The 14159-nt window shown below is 54.7% G+C and overlaps 5 protein-coding genes across 5 annotated transcripts; 3 read left to right on the top strand and 2 right to left on the bottom strand.

Moving 5' to 3' along the window:
• Window positions 1-34: 34 nt before the first annotated feature.
• Window positions 35-1009, bottom strand: QC762_710850 (uncharacterized protein; the record flags this gene model as incomplete). Its single annotated transcript, XM_062893934.1, has 1 exon — window positions 35-1009. The coding sequence occupies one exon, from the start codon at window positions 1007-1009 to the stop codon at window positions 35-37; it is 975 nt and encodes a 324-aa protein (XP_062739788.1).
• A 325-nt stretch (window positions 1010-1334) lies between these two features.
• On the bottom strand, window positions 1335-4915 carry QC762_710840 (uncharacterized protein). Its single transcript, XM_062893933.1, has 3 exons — window positions 3344-4915; window positions 1989-3287; window positions 1335-1924 (listed from the first exon to the last, which is right to left on the bottom strand). The coding sequence occupies exons 1-3, from the start codon at window positions 4199-4201 to the stop codon at window positions 1487-1489; spliced, it is 2595 nt and encodes an 864-aa protein (XP_062739787.1). The 5' UTR covers window positions 4202-4915; the 3' UTR covers window positions 1335-1486.
• On the top strand, window positions 4816-6570 carry QC762_710830 (uncharacterized protein). The gene is made up of 3 exons (XM_062893932.1): window positions 4816-5333; window positions 5392-5773; window positions 5828-6570. Exons 1-3 carry the CDS (start codon window positions 5331-5333, stop codon window positions 6244-6246), a joined length of 804 nt encoding a protein of 267 aa, XP_062739786.1. The 5' UTR covers window positions 4816-5330; the 3' UTR covers window positions 6247-6570.
• Window positions 6571-7039: 469 nt separating this feature from the next.
• QC762_710820 (uncharacterized protein) lies at window positions 7040-10750 on the top strand. The gene is made up of 3 exons (XM_062893931.1): window positions 7040-8433; window positions 8519-9680; window positions 9734-10750. The coding sequence occupies exons 1-3, from the start codon at window positions 7704-7706 to the stop codon at window positions 9972-9974; spliced, it is 2133 nt and encodes a 710-aa protein (XP_062739785.1). The 5' UTR covers window positions 7040-7703; the 3' UTR covers window positions 9975-10750.
• A 134-nt stretch (window positions 10751-10884) lies between these two features.
• Window positions 10885-13438, top strand: SEC63 (secretory subunit). The gene is made up of 2 exons (XM_062893930.1): window positions 10885-13193; window positions 13245-13438. Exons 1-2 carry the CDS (start codon window positions 11231-11233, stop codon window positions 13412-13414), a joined length of 2133 nt encoding a protein of 710 aa, XP_062739784.1. The 5' UTR covers window positions 10885-11230; the 3' UTR covers window positions 13415-13438.
• The last annotated feature ends 721 nt before the right edge of the window (window positions 13439-14159 follow it).

The raw sequence follows: 14159 nt of genomic DNA, 5'->3' as shown, positions 1-14159 counted from the left end.
CAATACATAACCCCCCCCACCCTTTTTCTCCCCTTCAAAGCAACCCAAGATGCCTCGCCGCATGCTCAACATGCTCCCCACTAAAACTCGCCATAAAGTAATAACTGTGATCATAGCCCTCATGATACCTCACCTTCAACCCCTCCAACCCCATCTCCTTGACCACCGCCTCCAGATTCTCGGGAAGCAGCTGCCCATTCTTGTAGAAATTGTCCCCGGTGCCAACATCGACGAGGGCCTTGAGGTCACCCCCCTTCCAAATCCCCGATCTCAACAACTCGACAGCGTCGTGCTTCTTGCCTTCCTCGAGTCCACCGGCTAGGTACCCCTTGAACGCCTTTTCCCCCCAGGGACACTTTGTCGGGTTTGCAATCGGGGCGAAGGCACTGACAGATTTGTATTTGTCTTGGTGCTTGAGGTAGAGGGTTAACGCCCCGTGTCCGCCCATGCTGTGACCCGTGATGGAGACTCGTTCCTTATCAAGGTAAGGACCGAGATGGGGGGAGGAAAAGAGGACGGAGGGGAGTTCGGTGGTGATGTAAGTTTCCATCTTGTAGTTTTCCTTCCAGGGATCGGCAGTGGCGTCGAGGTAGAAGGATGCCGCCTCGCCAAAGTCCCAGGAGTCGGATTGCCCCGGGATGGAGAGGCCGCGGGGGGAGGTGTCGGGGTAGACGAGGGCTAGGCCGAGCTGGGAGGCGCGGTGTTGGAAGAAGCCTTTTTCCGTGCAGTTTTCCGGGGAGCAGGTCAGGCCCGAGAGGTAGATTAACACGGGGGCGGGGGTGGTTTTGGAGAGGGCGGAGGGGGGGATGAAGAGGTTTAGGGACATGGGGGTTGAGGTTGTGGTGGAGGGGTGGGTGAGCTTGTAGAGCTTGCCGTTGAAGGTGGTGATTTCGGCTTTGATTTCGAGGGCCATTTTGACGGTGGTGGTGAAGGAACGGGTGGTGGTGTGAGTAAGTTGGGGGACTTGACGAGTGAGTTGACGACGGGCGAGAGTCGAGATGAGGGACATGAGAGTTGTTATTAAAGACCGCTATGGAGATAAGTTTTGGTCAATAAATCCCCCCTTTATCAGCTGCTACCCCGCCCTTGTTATTCCCCAATTTGACTTTCGTCATGGTAATTGCTGTTAAGCAAGAGACGTAAATGGGTGACAGGAGAAACCCCACCTTTATCGACTGCCGACGAGGGGTAAAAGACGAGAGGGTGGAACACACTTTTGCCATGCGGTGCCATGCGGTGCCATGCGTGTGCCATGCCGTCATTGCAAGCCAAGCTCTCTTGTGGGAACAAAACAGATCCCGAATACCGAATCATAGCCAGCCACCTTTGGGGCTCTGCAAGACATGCACCTCTAGCAACGACTCCAACTGTATAGTCTGACAAGATAAAGCCCAGGGAGGGGGCTTCATCATAAAAACTTCCTTAACATCTCCAACAATCGTTTCATTTCAAACCTCTTGAAACCAACCCCCTAATTACAATGCCCTTATATCACCCTTCTCCCAGAGCTAACCCTCTTGCTATCAACAGGACTCACCACGCCCCCCTCCCTCCCCCCTCTTCCCTCCTGCTCAACCTCCTTCTTAATCCTCACATACGCCAGCTTCTCAAACCGGCTCAGGCTCCTCCACCAATGCTGGCCCGCCTCATGCTCAGCAATCCTATCCAGCAACTCGGCCGTCTTGACCCTCACGTCCCTATCCTTGTGGAACAGTCCCAAGGCAATATAAAACAGCCCCGCGTGAGACTCCGGCGCAACACTCAGCAGCAAACAAATCTCGTCATAAGACCAGACATAGTTGTAAAGCGCCTCAAAAATCTCCTTGCTCTGCTGGGGAGTCAGCTTCTGCGTCCGCAACCGGTCGTGCATGTGGGCCAAATCCAAACCCTTGAGCGGGCGGACCGTGTATGACTGAGCGACGTCCTAATTGTCTCCCGCATTAGCAAACCCATTCTCCCTTTCCAATGAAAAGAAGCGTTAGACAAACCTGGATAAACGAATAGTAACTCCTAGTATTCCGCCACCCCTCAATCCTTGTCACATTCCCCGCCAGCTCTTTTGCTTTAGTCGCCTCATCGGCCCATACGTACCCATGCCCCATCGCCGCCTGCCCCAGGTTCCCATCACCCCCCCCTCCACCACCATCCCCATCCCCATCACTCCCGATATAAAGCGCACTAGCCCCGAAAACCGTCTCCTCAAACGCCGCCGCGATCCTCGTAAACTTGAGCACCCACTCCCTCCACTTCGCCCTCACCACCCTCTCCCCCGACCGGTTGGCAATACACCTCAGTATATCCGCCATGAACGCCGCATCCCCCGTCAAATCCCCCGTCTGCTGCCCCGCCGCAGCCGCGCTCCCCGACCCGGCCGACGCCCCGTTGATGAAGTTCGCGTACGCCGGGTTCTGCTGCTGAAAGTACACCAACCCCTCCGTGATGGGCGCCGACTCAATCTTGGACGAGATCTTCATCTTGCCCGAGGGAATGTCGCACAGCAAATCCCACCACTCCGGGTGGTGCTCAAACGTGGGGTTCGTCACCCCGGCGATGAACCCGGGCACGTTGAGCAGGTCGTCAATCTTGGTCAGGTCCGTGTAGGGAAACGCGTGCCGGGTGAAGCCCCTGAGCAACCCCCCTGATACCAACGCGCAGGCGGCCAGGACGGCCTCGGCTACTTCGCCCGAGGGCATGTTGTGGCCGAGGAAGATGACTCTCTTTTGGGTCAGCAGAGCATTGGCCAGGACGATGATCGGGTGGGTTGTCGGGCCGTTGGTGGTTAGGTGGGGATGAAGGGCAAAGGTTTGGGGGGATTTGGCGTGGGAGTCCGAAAAGTTTTGGATTAGTTTAATCAGGGAGAAGTCACCGACCGTTTCGGGCATGACGGCGACGGGGACTTTGATCGGGATGGGGATGCCTTTGTACATGACTTTGCTTTCGAATTCGTGAGTGTCCCGCGGCACGGCGTAGGCGCCCGTGTGAGTTTCAATGTAGGATTTCGTGCCTGAGCGGAAGATACCTGGTCGTTTTGGGGGGCTGCGGCTGGCGTCAAAGGGCTGGTCTGCCACGTCTTCTGCTGTTTCTTCCGAGATGCGGGCTTGGATCATGCGCTCAAACTTTTCGACGAATAGGTCCTTGTTATCGCTGGCTTGGAGCAGGTGTCTTTCCAGCAGGCTGAGCTTTGGCATGAGAGAAAGGTCCATTTCGTTGACGGCGTTGAACAACATGGATAGTGTTTCTGGTACTGGTGATTTGAAGTACTCTTCTAGAGCGAGTAGTAATAGGGGCTGTGGAGTGAAATGTAAGTATGTACGCCGTGAAAATTCACCTGGTCAGATCTCACCTTGTATATGTGAAGAAATGGATGCCGCGTGCAAATAGCCATAGCCTTGACCACGGCACCTCTCTTGACCGTTTTGTCCTGCTTGGTATTGACCAAGTTCAACACATAGACCAACGGCGGTCCCTCGCCGCCTTCTGGCTCCTCATCGGTTGACACATCATCATCCCAGTCGTCGTCGTCATTGTCCAGGTCCTCCTCACCACCGTCGTCCTCATCATCCGATTCATGTAATATCCCCTTTGCCCGGTCCCGTCTGCGCCGTCTCCGGGCTCGCCTACTTTCTTTGGCCTGCCGTTCAGCATCGTCCTCTTCCTGGCTGCTATCTTTGTGAAGAAAGAAAACTGTCCAATCCTGATTTCTGACGTGAGCCTGATCCGGAAGCATCAGTTCCGCAAGCATATGTTCATCTCCAGTGATAGCGACAGGATACTGGTGCTCCATGATCGGCCCCCTATCGATATCGAACGAAGCGACCAGGATGTACTCGACGTGGCTCTCGGTGCTACTCCTTGGGTATTGAGAGCGCGGCTTGCGCGCCCGGCGCAAAGACGGGTCATGGCGTACTTTTGGAAGGGGCACCGAGAGAGAGCTGTGCTGCGATGAGGGGTTGGTGCCGGTTGAAATGATCTTGTCCTTGACATTTGGGTCGGATAGGCGGTCCATGTCGGCGGGATTGAAACCATGGGGTAGCGGGGAGCGAGCGGGGCGCGGGGGAGGTTGAGACATGTCGGCGGCGAACTTGGACGTCGGGACGGACGAAGATGATCGGCGGTGGGAGTCGCTGGGGGGGGCCTCTACAAACGCGGATATGCTGCTTGTTCTCGGGGCATAAGGCAACGGTTGTTCGGCCGATGCCATTTCTCGAGTGTTGGGTTTTTGTTTGCCGCCCCCTTATTCCCACGAAATCCTTCCAAGTATCCTATCCTGGGTGCGGGTGGTACACACTGCTTTGCGACCCGATCCAAGCTATCGGTTTGTGGAGTGGTGTCAATTGATCCGAGAACTCGATCACATCGAATTGGCGCCTGTACCCCGTTGTATGTTGGTAGCTGAGCACAGATCGACACCGGGTGACCCGCGGTTGTGGTCGTGGATCTGTACCTATTATTGTTTCTATTAAAGGTCGGCGCCGGGCCTGTGCTATCGTGTTGTCTTACAACAACAAGAGGAGGATTCTGAGTCGGGGAGGATCCTAATGGTACGGAGTAGCGTTGCTGGATATCGGATAAGGTATGGTATCGGGCGGTGGAAACGGTGACCGTGACTTGGCTCCGGTCTCCGACTTTCCCTCGACGGCTTGGATCTTGGCTCCCGGGGTTAATGCGGCTGCCCGCGTGTCTACCGCTGTGCAATGCAAAGGCAGACTGCCGAAACCTGCATTTGCGTGTATGTCTACCTTTTCTTGAGATGTCTTCCTCTCTCCAGCTTACCTGCCTCCTGACAGGGGTCTGTTATCGATATCGACGCAGAGACCAGCTGAAAGGTGAGGGGTCCCCCTTCACCCCCTGTACATCCCATGCGTCTTTGGGAGGCCTTGAAACAAGATGCCCGCGCGGCAAGCAGAAACAGGTCACTGGAAAATGGCCCCGCACCATCTTTTCCAGGGTCCCTGCCACTACTCTTCCAGAAACGCTCGGGCCATGTAACACTGTTGGTGGTTGTCTGGTCACTTTGTTTACTTTTTGTTGTCCCCGCCATCGAACTTTCATCCAAGGCTAGACCGTTGATCTCCAGTGACGATATCAATCACCCACTCAGAGCCAGACAAGCGACCGGGGGATATTCTTGATTTCGAGGCGCCGAAAGTGAGTTGTTCTGGCCGTTATTATTGTTCAAATTAGTGATACAGACAAAGGCCATTGGCGCGTCTTGTTGCTCCGTTGGCAATTGCTGACCGCATCCCTCAAAAAACAACAAACCAAGAGGTGGTTATTCCCCTTGCGTTTTTGACCGCTAATAAGTCGATACAGATCTCTGCAAGATCACGATGGTAGGAGACGATTGTGGGGACAAGGACAGGATCTGAACCCACTGACATCAGGACACAGGCCATGCCATTCAAACCATCCCCGCTGGGCTATGGGTCGCCCCGGACTTCACCTTTCCGTCGCCCAGTGTCGCCAGGATCTCCCAACACACTACGTCAGACCACACCCACCGCATCGCCAACAAAGACAGCAGGTCCCCCGAGTCCAGTGCTAGATTTCAAATCCTCACGAGCCTCTCCGGGTCGCGAACTGCCAACTCCACAAGCTCGCCTTTCTCCCAGACCTGTAGCATCCAAGACCGGACCAGTAGGTCACGGGAGCGCCATGTCTCAATTACAGCCGTCGCAAGTCAGAACGTTGCGAGAGGGATTCCAGATTCTGGATAGAGACAGCGATGGTGTTGTGAATAGGGAGGATGTCGTGGATATGTTGAACCAATTGGGTGAGAGGCTGCGTTGTATTGGTCCAATTGGCAGTCATCTAACAATGGTGTAAGGTCTTCCATCAAACGCGTCAGAGGTCACCCAATTCTTCCCTCCCTCGGCGCCACAAACAATGACGATGGCTTTGTTCATGAACTCGATAGCAGGGTCTCTGGCGGCTCTGTCGCCCAGCGCCGAGCTCCTATCGGCCTTCTCGGCATTTGACGACGACGATAGCGGGCAGATTGACGTGGCCGAGCTTCGGGACGCGCTGCTCAACACGGCGCCCGAGCCGGGCCAGCAGCCGTTGACATCGCTAGACGTCGAAAAGGTAATCAACGGTTTCACCAGCCGTCGAGCCTTCACCAAGAGCAAGACGGGTGGTGGGCTGGGCAAGCGGGGGGAAGTATTCCGGTACCAGGATTTTGTAAACTCGGTGGTTGGAAACAACACGGGCAGCGAACGGGCGTCGGAAGATTCAGAGGAGGCGTAATGTGTGTCGAGGTGGTGGTGCCAGAGGACGAATGGTGGCCAACCAGTGATTGCAGGCGCAGGGGCGTTTGTGGGGTCCAGTTATCATGGTCAACAGGAACGGCGAGGACATTGGGTAACGATAACGGCATGCGTAGGATACCACGGATACGTAGTGTACCGTGTTCGGTACTTAGCTAGGTAATACTCGGTAGTGTGTAGTTTTGGCGCTTCTGGAGGGCGGGGAATTTGCTGTTCATTGTCCAATTAAACAAACGTCACATTTGGACTGCTACACTGCCAAATTGTCACCCTCTGCCAAAAAAATGTTGTGTGTGTGGTTGTGCTGGGTGGCTGTCACAAATTGCTCCCCAGACGGTTCGCCAAAAGGCGCGGGAAGCGCTTGCGGATGATCCCTCCAATCTGGCCGGGTTGGACGAGCATATTTATTTCTGACTGTAGCACTATGTATTGAGAAGTACCGAGAGGGGAGGGGAGGGGAAAGAAAGAAAGAAAGAAGGGAAGTAGCTGATGATACCTACTGATGGATATCTTGATATCGAGAGATGAAGATATGGACGTCAGCCTTGCAACTGACCGCTCATTACAGCGAAAAGCCGCCGACTGCGGACGGGCCGACCCACAGAAGCTTCGAGAACTAGTGTGTCAACCCCCCCTATTACGGTTGTGATTTGTATTTTATATTCCTCAAACGGGGCACCAGCCTTGGACATTTGGTGTCTTTCACCAGGAGATCGCTGGGGGGTACTTGACGAATGGCATCACTGGTCCAGTTGCTGGTCTCGCTGGTGTCCCAAATTTCCAGAGCAACGCTCGCTTTTGCCCCCAGCCAGCCAGCTTGATGCCTGGCTCTGCCTGTGGCTCTTCGAATTGGAAGAGACCCGAACGGGGCACAGGAGAGGGCTCCATCGTCCATGTGTCCATGATTTGCTTGATTTGCTTGGACGGCTGAGAAAATCATCTAAACCCTTTCAATCAATCCACCAGGAGTTAGAAGAGACCATTTGGCTCTGACTCCTTGACTCCTTGACTCCTTGACTCCATCCCCGACCTCTTGACTTTTCCACTTTCTTCTGTATTCTCCTGGTTCCCACGTTTTCCACCAGCTACCAGAAGAACTTCACTGTACGGCTGCTCCCACACTCCCGCTTCGCCCACACTTCAACCCCCCCCCGCGCCCTTCCGCCCACCGCCGCAACTGCACCGCACAGCCCTTGAGCCGACCTGCCAAAAAAAAAAAAAAAGGTGTACCTTGACGCCCGGTACCTGCCGCCAGCCTATTCACCTATTTTTGCCTTGATGCCGCTGCATTGATACAAAGGGTGCAGCTTGCCAAAAGTCACCAGTATCTTTTTTGCTGTCTTTTGTGACTGGGTCCAACGGCAGAATTACTGTATAACAATCAGGGCCTTGGGTGAGACGGTTTTTAGTGTTAAGCCACTGCGGAACCCACTGCAAATGAAGTTTTTCTCCAAAATCTCGAAGAAGCCCAACTCCCCGGACGAGGAGGAACCGTACGCTTACGAGGATCTTCCTCCAAACTACGAAACCGTCATCCAAGAATCCCAACAGCAGCAGCAGCAGCAGCAACAGCAGCACCCTCCCTCGCCCACAAAGGCGCCCACTCCCAAAACATCCTCATCCCGGTCCCCGACCAAAAAGTCACACCGGTCGACGTCGCCGCCCACGCGCGAGTCAAAGCCGCCTTCTTCATCTTCTTCATCCTCGAGACCCTCCCGCTCTTCTGCCCGGCACGCAACCGACCCCATCTCTTCGTCGTCCTTCCGCCGCAAGAAGATCGACCCCGAAGAGCATCCCCTCAACCTGCCTCCCGAGGTGCGCAACAAGCGTTTTTCCGAGCTGTCTGGCCTGAGCGAAAGAAAATCAATGGACGTCGAAAAGGACCCCGTGAATGGCGGCGCCGCTGCGGCTGCCTCTGGCCAGCAGAAGCCCACCGCTCCTCCTCACACCAACTCTTTCACGGTGCCTTTGAGCAACGGTACAGACGCCTCAGCAAACGGTGCTGCCACTCCGGCTGACGAGGCCGTCCCCGCTCCCCCGCCTCACCGGTCGTCGCCTTCCAGCCCCGTGCAATCAGAGGCTGAGCAGGCAGAGTCTTTCAAGAACGATGGCAACAAGTTTTTCAAGGCCGGCGATTACAAGCATGCTATTGAGTTCTATACCAAAGGTGGGTCACCAACAAACACTGAAACGCAATTTTTTTCGGTCGAGATGCGGGTGTGACTAATGCTTTTTTTTCTTTCCCTGTGTAGCTGTCGTTCTTCAGCCAAACTCGGCGACCTACCTGGGCAACCGGGCTGCTGCTTTTATGTCTGCGTGCAGATGGACTGAGGCTTTGCAAGACTGCAAGAAGGCCGTTGAGTTGGACCCTCACAACATCAAGATTTTGTTGCGCTTGGCTCGTATCTACACCAGCACCGGCCAGCCAGAGGAGGCTATCGCTACCTTCAGCCGGATCCAGCCAGCACCATCAGCCAAGGACACGGCCCCGGCCAAGGAGATGCTCCGTCATATCAGAGCTGCTCAATCAGCGCTCAGGGATGGCACCGCCGCCTCTATGGTTTTGCACCCTCTGGACATGGCCGAAAAGTTGCTTGGTATGGGCGCTCTGAAGCCAAGAAAGTGGCAACTGATGCGCGGTGAGGCCCTTCTCAAGATGGGCGACGTCAACTCTCTCGGTGAGGCCCAGAACATCGCCATGTCCCTGCTCCGCAACAACAGCCGGGATCCTGAGGCTCTTGTTCTGCGTGGACGTGCTTTGTATGCCACTGGCGAGAACGACAAGGCTGTCCAGCATTTCCGGCAGGCGCTTAACTGCGACCCCGACTTCAGGGATGCTATCAAGTGGCTCCGTGTGGTCCAGAAACTCGACAGGATGAAGGAGGAGGGTAACAGCGAGTACAAGGCCGGCAGGTGGCAGTCTGCTTTCGATCTCTACACCAAGGCTTTGGAGGTTGACCCCGCCAACAAGGGCACCAACTCCAAGCTGTACCAAAACCGGGCGTTGTGCCGTATCAAGCTCAAGCAGTACGATGAGGCCATTGCCGACTGTGAGAAGGCTGTCAGCCTCGACCCTTCGTATCTGAAGGCTCGCAAGACCAAGGCCAACGCTTTGGGGCTGGCCGAGAAGTGGGAGGCGGCTGTCCGGGAATGGAAGGCGATCCACGAGCTCGATCCCGAGGACAGAACAGTTGCCAAGGAGGTTAGGAGAGCCGAGCTGGAGCTCAAGAAGTCGCTGCGCAAGGATTACTACAAGATTTTGGGGATCGAGAAGACGGCAACCGAACAGGAGATCAAAAAGGCGTACCGCAAGCTCGCCATTGTTCACCATCCTGACAAGAACCCTGGAGATGCGCAAGCCGAGGCTCGCTTCAAGGACATCAGCGAGGCTTACGAGAACCTGAGTGATCCTCAGTAAGTTTATCCCGGGATTTGACAACCAAGCTTGTTTGCTAACAGCATGATAGGAAGCGTGAGCGTTATGATAGCGGCGTTGACCTGCAAGATCCGGCTGACATGTTCGGCGGTGGCGGCGGCATGCACGGCGGCATTGACCCCGAGATTCTCTTCTCCATGATGGGCGGTGGTGGTCCCTTTGGAGGCGGCGGCGGTGGTGGCTTCCCAGGTGGTGGCTTCGCTTTCAACGGCGGTGGCGGTCAACCTCGCGGAGGCAGAGGTGGATTCCCGCACCACTTTCAGTACTCTTGACAGCCCGAGGAGCGAGACGCTGCCGACACCGGGAGCGAAGATGATGGTGACGAGAAACAAGACAGCAGACATACGAATGAAGCAGAGGCGAGCGGCGTCAAGGCGGCGTGGAGGGCCGAGGCCGACGACGAACAGGATAGGTGGATTGAAAAGCTGCGCCAGATTGGGCTCTTTGGAATGGCTGCTGTTGTGCTTCTCCCCCCGGAGCTCTTGCCTGTGCTCCTGATCACGGCTGGAGTGTTGTACATGTGTACGATTATGGTCAGGCGATACATGGAAGCACAGTGAGGAGCCGGGGGACTAGACAGGTGAAATGGATACGGGGTGCTGCTGTTCTCGCCATCGGTTAAAAGATTGGGTCTAACGGTTTTCTTTTTCTCGTCGTTTTTCTCGGGGGTGGGGAGGGGGGCATAGACTACCGGTCTGTTTCATATACTATCACAACAACATCATCATCATCATCATCATCATCATCATCATCATTGGAGGAAGGCGTTCCCGATGGCATTTTATCATGAGTTTTTCCTTTTTGACGGTTTCCTCTCATGGCGTGTGAACTCTTTGCTCTCGATACCTCGTTTCAGCATAGTACTGCAGATAGATAGGGTAGACAGGGCAGCTTGTATGCTTGTGATCTTGGCTATGATGATGAAGCAGATCAGCGTTTATTGAGTTTATGTTGAAGTTCAACTTGTGCGACAGCGTAGTGTACTGGTACTGGCTCTAAAATGGCTCGAATAGGAAAGGAATATGAATATAATAATCATCATAATTATACACCTGACGGTCACGTTGCAGCCACCGATGGCCACCGAGCCAAGAGGCGGCAAAGCGGGCGGGCAGTTGGCGGGGCTGATGCCAAGGGGGCAGCCAGGGAGCTTGGACCCCCTGCTCTGGATTTCGAGGCCACGATTCACTTCCGGGCAGGCGCTGCCGCTGGCCGCGAAAAAAGTATCCAGACAAGCAGCACCTTGTGAGAAGCCGCCACATTGCATCCAGCACCCGCCCGAACTCTTCAGGTTGTGTGGACTTTGACTTCCAACCTTTGTCAATCTGTCCCCTTGGTGCAGTAGCAATATAGGATTTGGATCATAGTTTGTCTTTTCTTCCCCCCAATTGCCCACACCACGCTCGCCTTCGGAGGACACCTACCTTGTTGGCAGCTTGATACTTCACGACCCTCCCGAGAAAACAACAGCAACCAGACTGCGACACCCAGCTTAACCTAGTCGTGCCCACTCGGCAGAACCGCCGACATGAGCACCGACTACGCCTACGACGAGGAGGGCTACCTCTGGCCCTTCTTCGTCTTTACCCTGACGCTCATCATCACCCTCCCACTTACATACATCCTCGTCAAGAGGTCGCGAGACCCCGCCGCCTCGTTCCCGCGCATTCGGACAAACTTCAAACATAAACACACCGACGTTGTCGACTCATTACGCAAGAAGGAGAAGCGCAAGGACCGCAAGCTATGGCTCATCATCGCCGTGGCCGTCGGCTGGGTTGTCATGGGCTACATGCTCGTCCTCATCCAGAACACCGAGACGCCAACGCAGAAGCTATGGAACCCATATGACATTCTCGGCATCTCCGAGTCGGCCACCGAGAAGCAGATCAAGAGCGCCTACAGGAAGCTGTCCCTCAAGTTCCATCCCGACAAGATCAAGCCTGATGCTTCCAAGAACGAGACCATGGACGATCTCAATGCCCGCTACGTCGAGATCACCAAGGCCCACCAGGCCTTGACCGACGAGGAGGTGCGCAACAACTATATCCAGTATGGTAACCCTGATGGCAAGCAGGGTTATAGCATCAACATTGCTTTGCCAAAGGCCATTGTGTCTGACGGCAATGGCAAGTATGTTGTGCTTCTGTACTCTGCGCTCTTTGGTATTCTGTTGCCATACCTGGTTGGGTCATGGTGGTACGGGACGCTTAGACGGTCCAAGGAGGGCGTTCTCATGGAGAGCGCCAACCGGCTGTTCAGGGAGTACAAGGACAACATCGACGAGGGCGGCGTCATTAGCGCCCTCAGCACGGGTCAGGAATACGACGAGCTGTTCAGGGGCGACAAGGCCGATTCTGGCTTGTCCAAGGTTGAGTCCAGAATTCTTGCCGAGGGCGAGCTCTCTCCTCTCGCTGGCGGTCTTTCTGTCAAGGACAAGGAGAAGTTGGAGGATCTCGAAAGTGGCCCCCAACGCAAGGCCTTGGCACTTCTCTGGGCCTACCTCGGACGCGTCGAGCTTGACGACCCCATCTTGGAGAAGGCTAAGTTCGCCGTCGCCCCAATTGCCGAAGCTCTCAACAAGTCTCTTACCGCCATCTCTCTTGCCTACATGAACACGGCTCCTCTCCTGTCTTCATACTACGCCAGCCAGCTCCTCATTCAGGCTCTCCCACCAAAATCTTCGCCCCTTCTCCAGCTTCCTCACTTTACTCCAGCGACTGTCAAGGCTGTCGATGGCGACTCCAAGGTTCACACCAACGTGCAGGACTTTATGGACAGGCCGGACGCTAAGCGCCGCAGCCTGGTTGTCGGCAAGGGTCTTCTCACTGATGAGCAATACCGCGAAGCCGTCTCTGTTGCTAAGCAGCTACCCTTCTTCCGCGTCGCCAAGGCATACTTCAAGGTTACTGGTGAAAAGTTCATTCTCCCCTCTTCTCTCGTCACACTCGTCGTCAAGGGCCGCTTCGTGCCACCAGGCAGCGAAAACGTGCCCGAGATTGAGCCATTGGATCTCGAGGATATCGACCCAGCCGAAGACGACCTTGACGCCATCCTCGGCCGCAAGGCCAAGAAGCAGATTGGCAAGGACGAGAAGGGCAGACCCATTTACGAGGAGGCCCCTGACGAGCCCATCTCTGCGCCATTGGCCGCGTCCCCATACTTTGCGCGCGACCACTCTCCAAGGTGGCACGTTTTCCTCACAGACTCGAAACAAGGCCGTGTGGCGGTGCCACCATTTACCTTTGCGCAGTTTGACAAGCCGATCTTTGAGGCGGATGGCAAGACGCCTACTTTTGCGATGCAGACCCTGAAGGCGCAGTTCCAGGCGCCACCACAGGCGGGGCACTACACTTTTGTGATGCATGTGGTTTGCGACAGCTATGTCGGGTTTGACACCAAGATGGAGGTGACGCTGATTGTGGAGGAGGCGAGCAAGGCTGCCGAGATGGAGCAGGTGGTGGAGGATGAGATTAGCGAACCGGAGGAGGGTATGTTACAGTCTATTGCCCTGGAGGTATCTGATGCTAATGTGAAGACAGATTCTCTGGCGGGAATCATGCACGCCGCCAAGGGTGGTGCGCCACCAAAGCCCAAGAAGAAGGTGGTGAAGGAGAGCGACGAGGAGGACAGCGACGAGGAGAGCGGGACGGACGAGGAGAGCGATGATACCAGTGATACGAACACGGACACGGAGGAGGAGGATAATTAGGTTTCTGATCCTCTTGCGGTGGTGGTGGGGTGTGTTTTGTCGACAATTATTTATTTGTTTTTTGAACGGAACCGCCTGATGATGAGTGAGTGAGATTTGATGTTGAGTAGAGATGTTGTTGTTGTTGTTGTTGTTGTTGTTGTTGTTGTTGTTGTTGTTGTTGTTGTTGTTGTTGTTGTTGTTGTTGTTGTTGTTGTTGTTGTTGTTGTGGTGGTGGTGGTGGTGGTGGTGGTGGTGGTTGTGGGTAGTAAGAAGGGGGTGGTTGGTTGTACATATTTTTTTTTTGATGGATTCTTTTTGGGGGGGAGGGTTTATGTTATTTTTAAAGGGCGTTTAGAGAGAGTTTGTTTGTTGCCGAAGCGGAAAACAAAGAGCGTATGAGGGGTGAGAAGGGGACTCTGGCATGGCGTTTTGCATCTTTAGCTACTTTTGAGAGAGGGAGGGGTGGTAGAGGGGGGAAATTGAGAAGCATGAGAACAGTTTTGTGATGGTGTTGGTGAGTTTGTGATATGGTCAAGGTCTCCCTATTATCCATTCTGGTATCACTTGGCTCTGTTGCTTTTGCAGCAGCTGTTCTTTTAACCGATTGTTCGAGGGCTAGGGAGTTGTGTCACGTTCCAGAGCGAGTGGTTGGTTGATATCTGAACAGAGAGTTTTTTTCCCCCCTCCCTTTCCACTCTATTATCCTCAATCATCATTCCCTGTATCGGCTTGATAGAATACTCAAAACATGATTTCGCCAACC

This window comes from Podospora pseudocomata, chromosome 7 (genome assembly GCF_035222375.1).
Source record: "Podospora pseudocomata strain CBS 415.72m chromosome 7, whole genome shotgun sequence".
Classification (NCBI taxonomy): domain Eukaryota; kingdom Fungi; phylum Ascomycota; class Sordariomycetes; order Sordariales; family Podosporaceae; genus Podospora; species Podospora pseudocomata.
The sequence above is the reverse complement of the archived record's forward strand: the minus strand, read 5'-3'. Positions and strand labels throughout refer to the sequence as shown.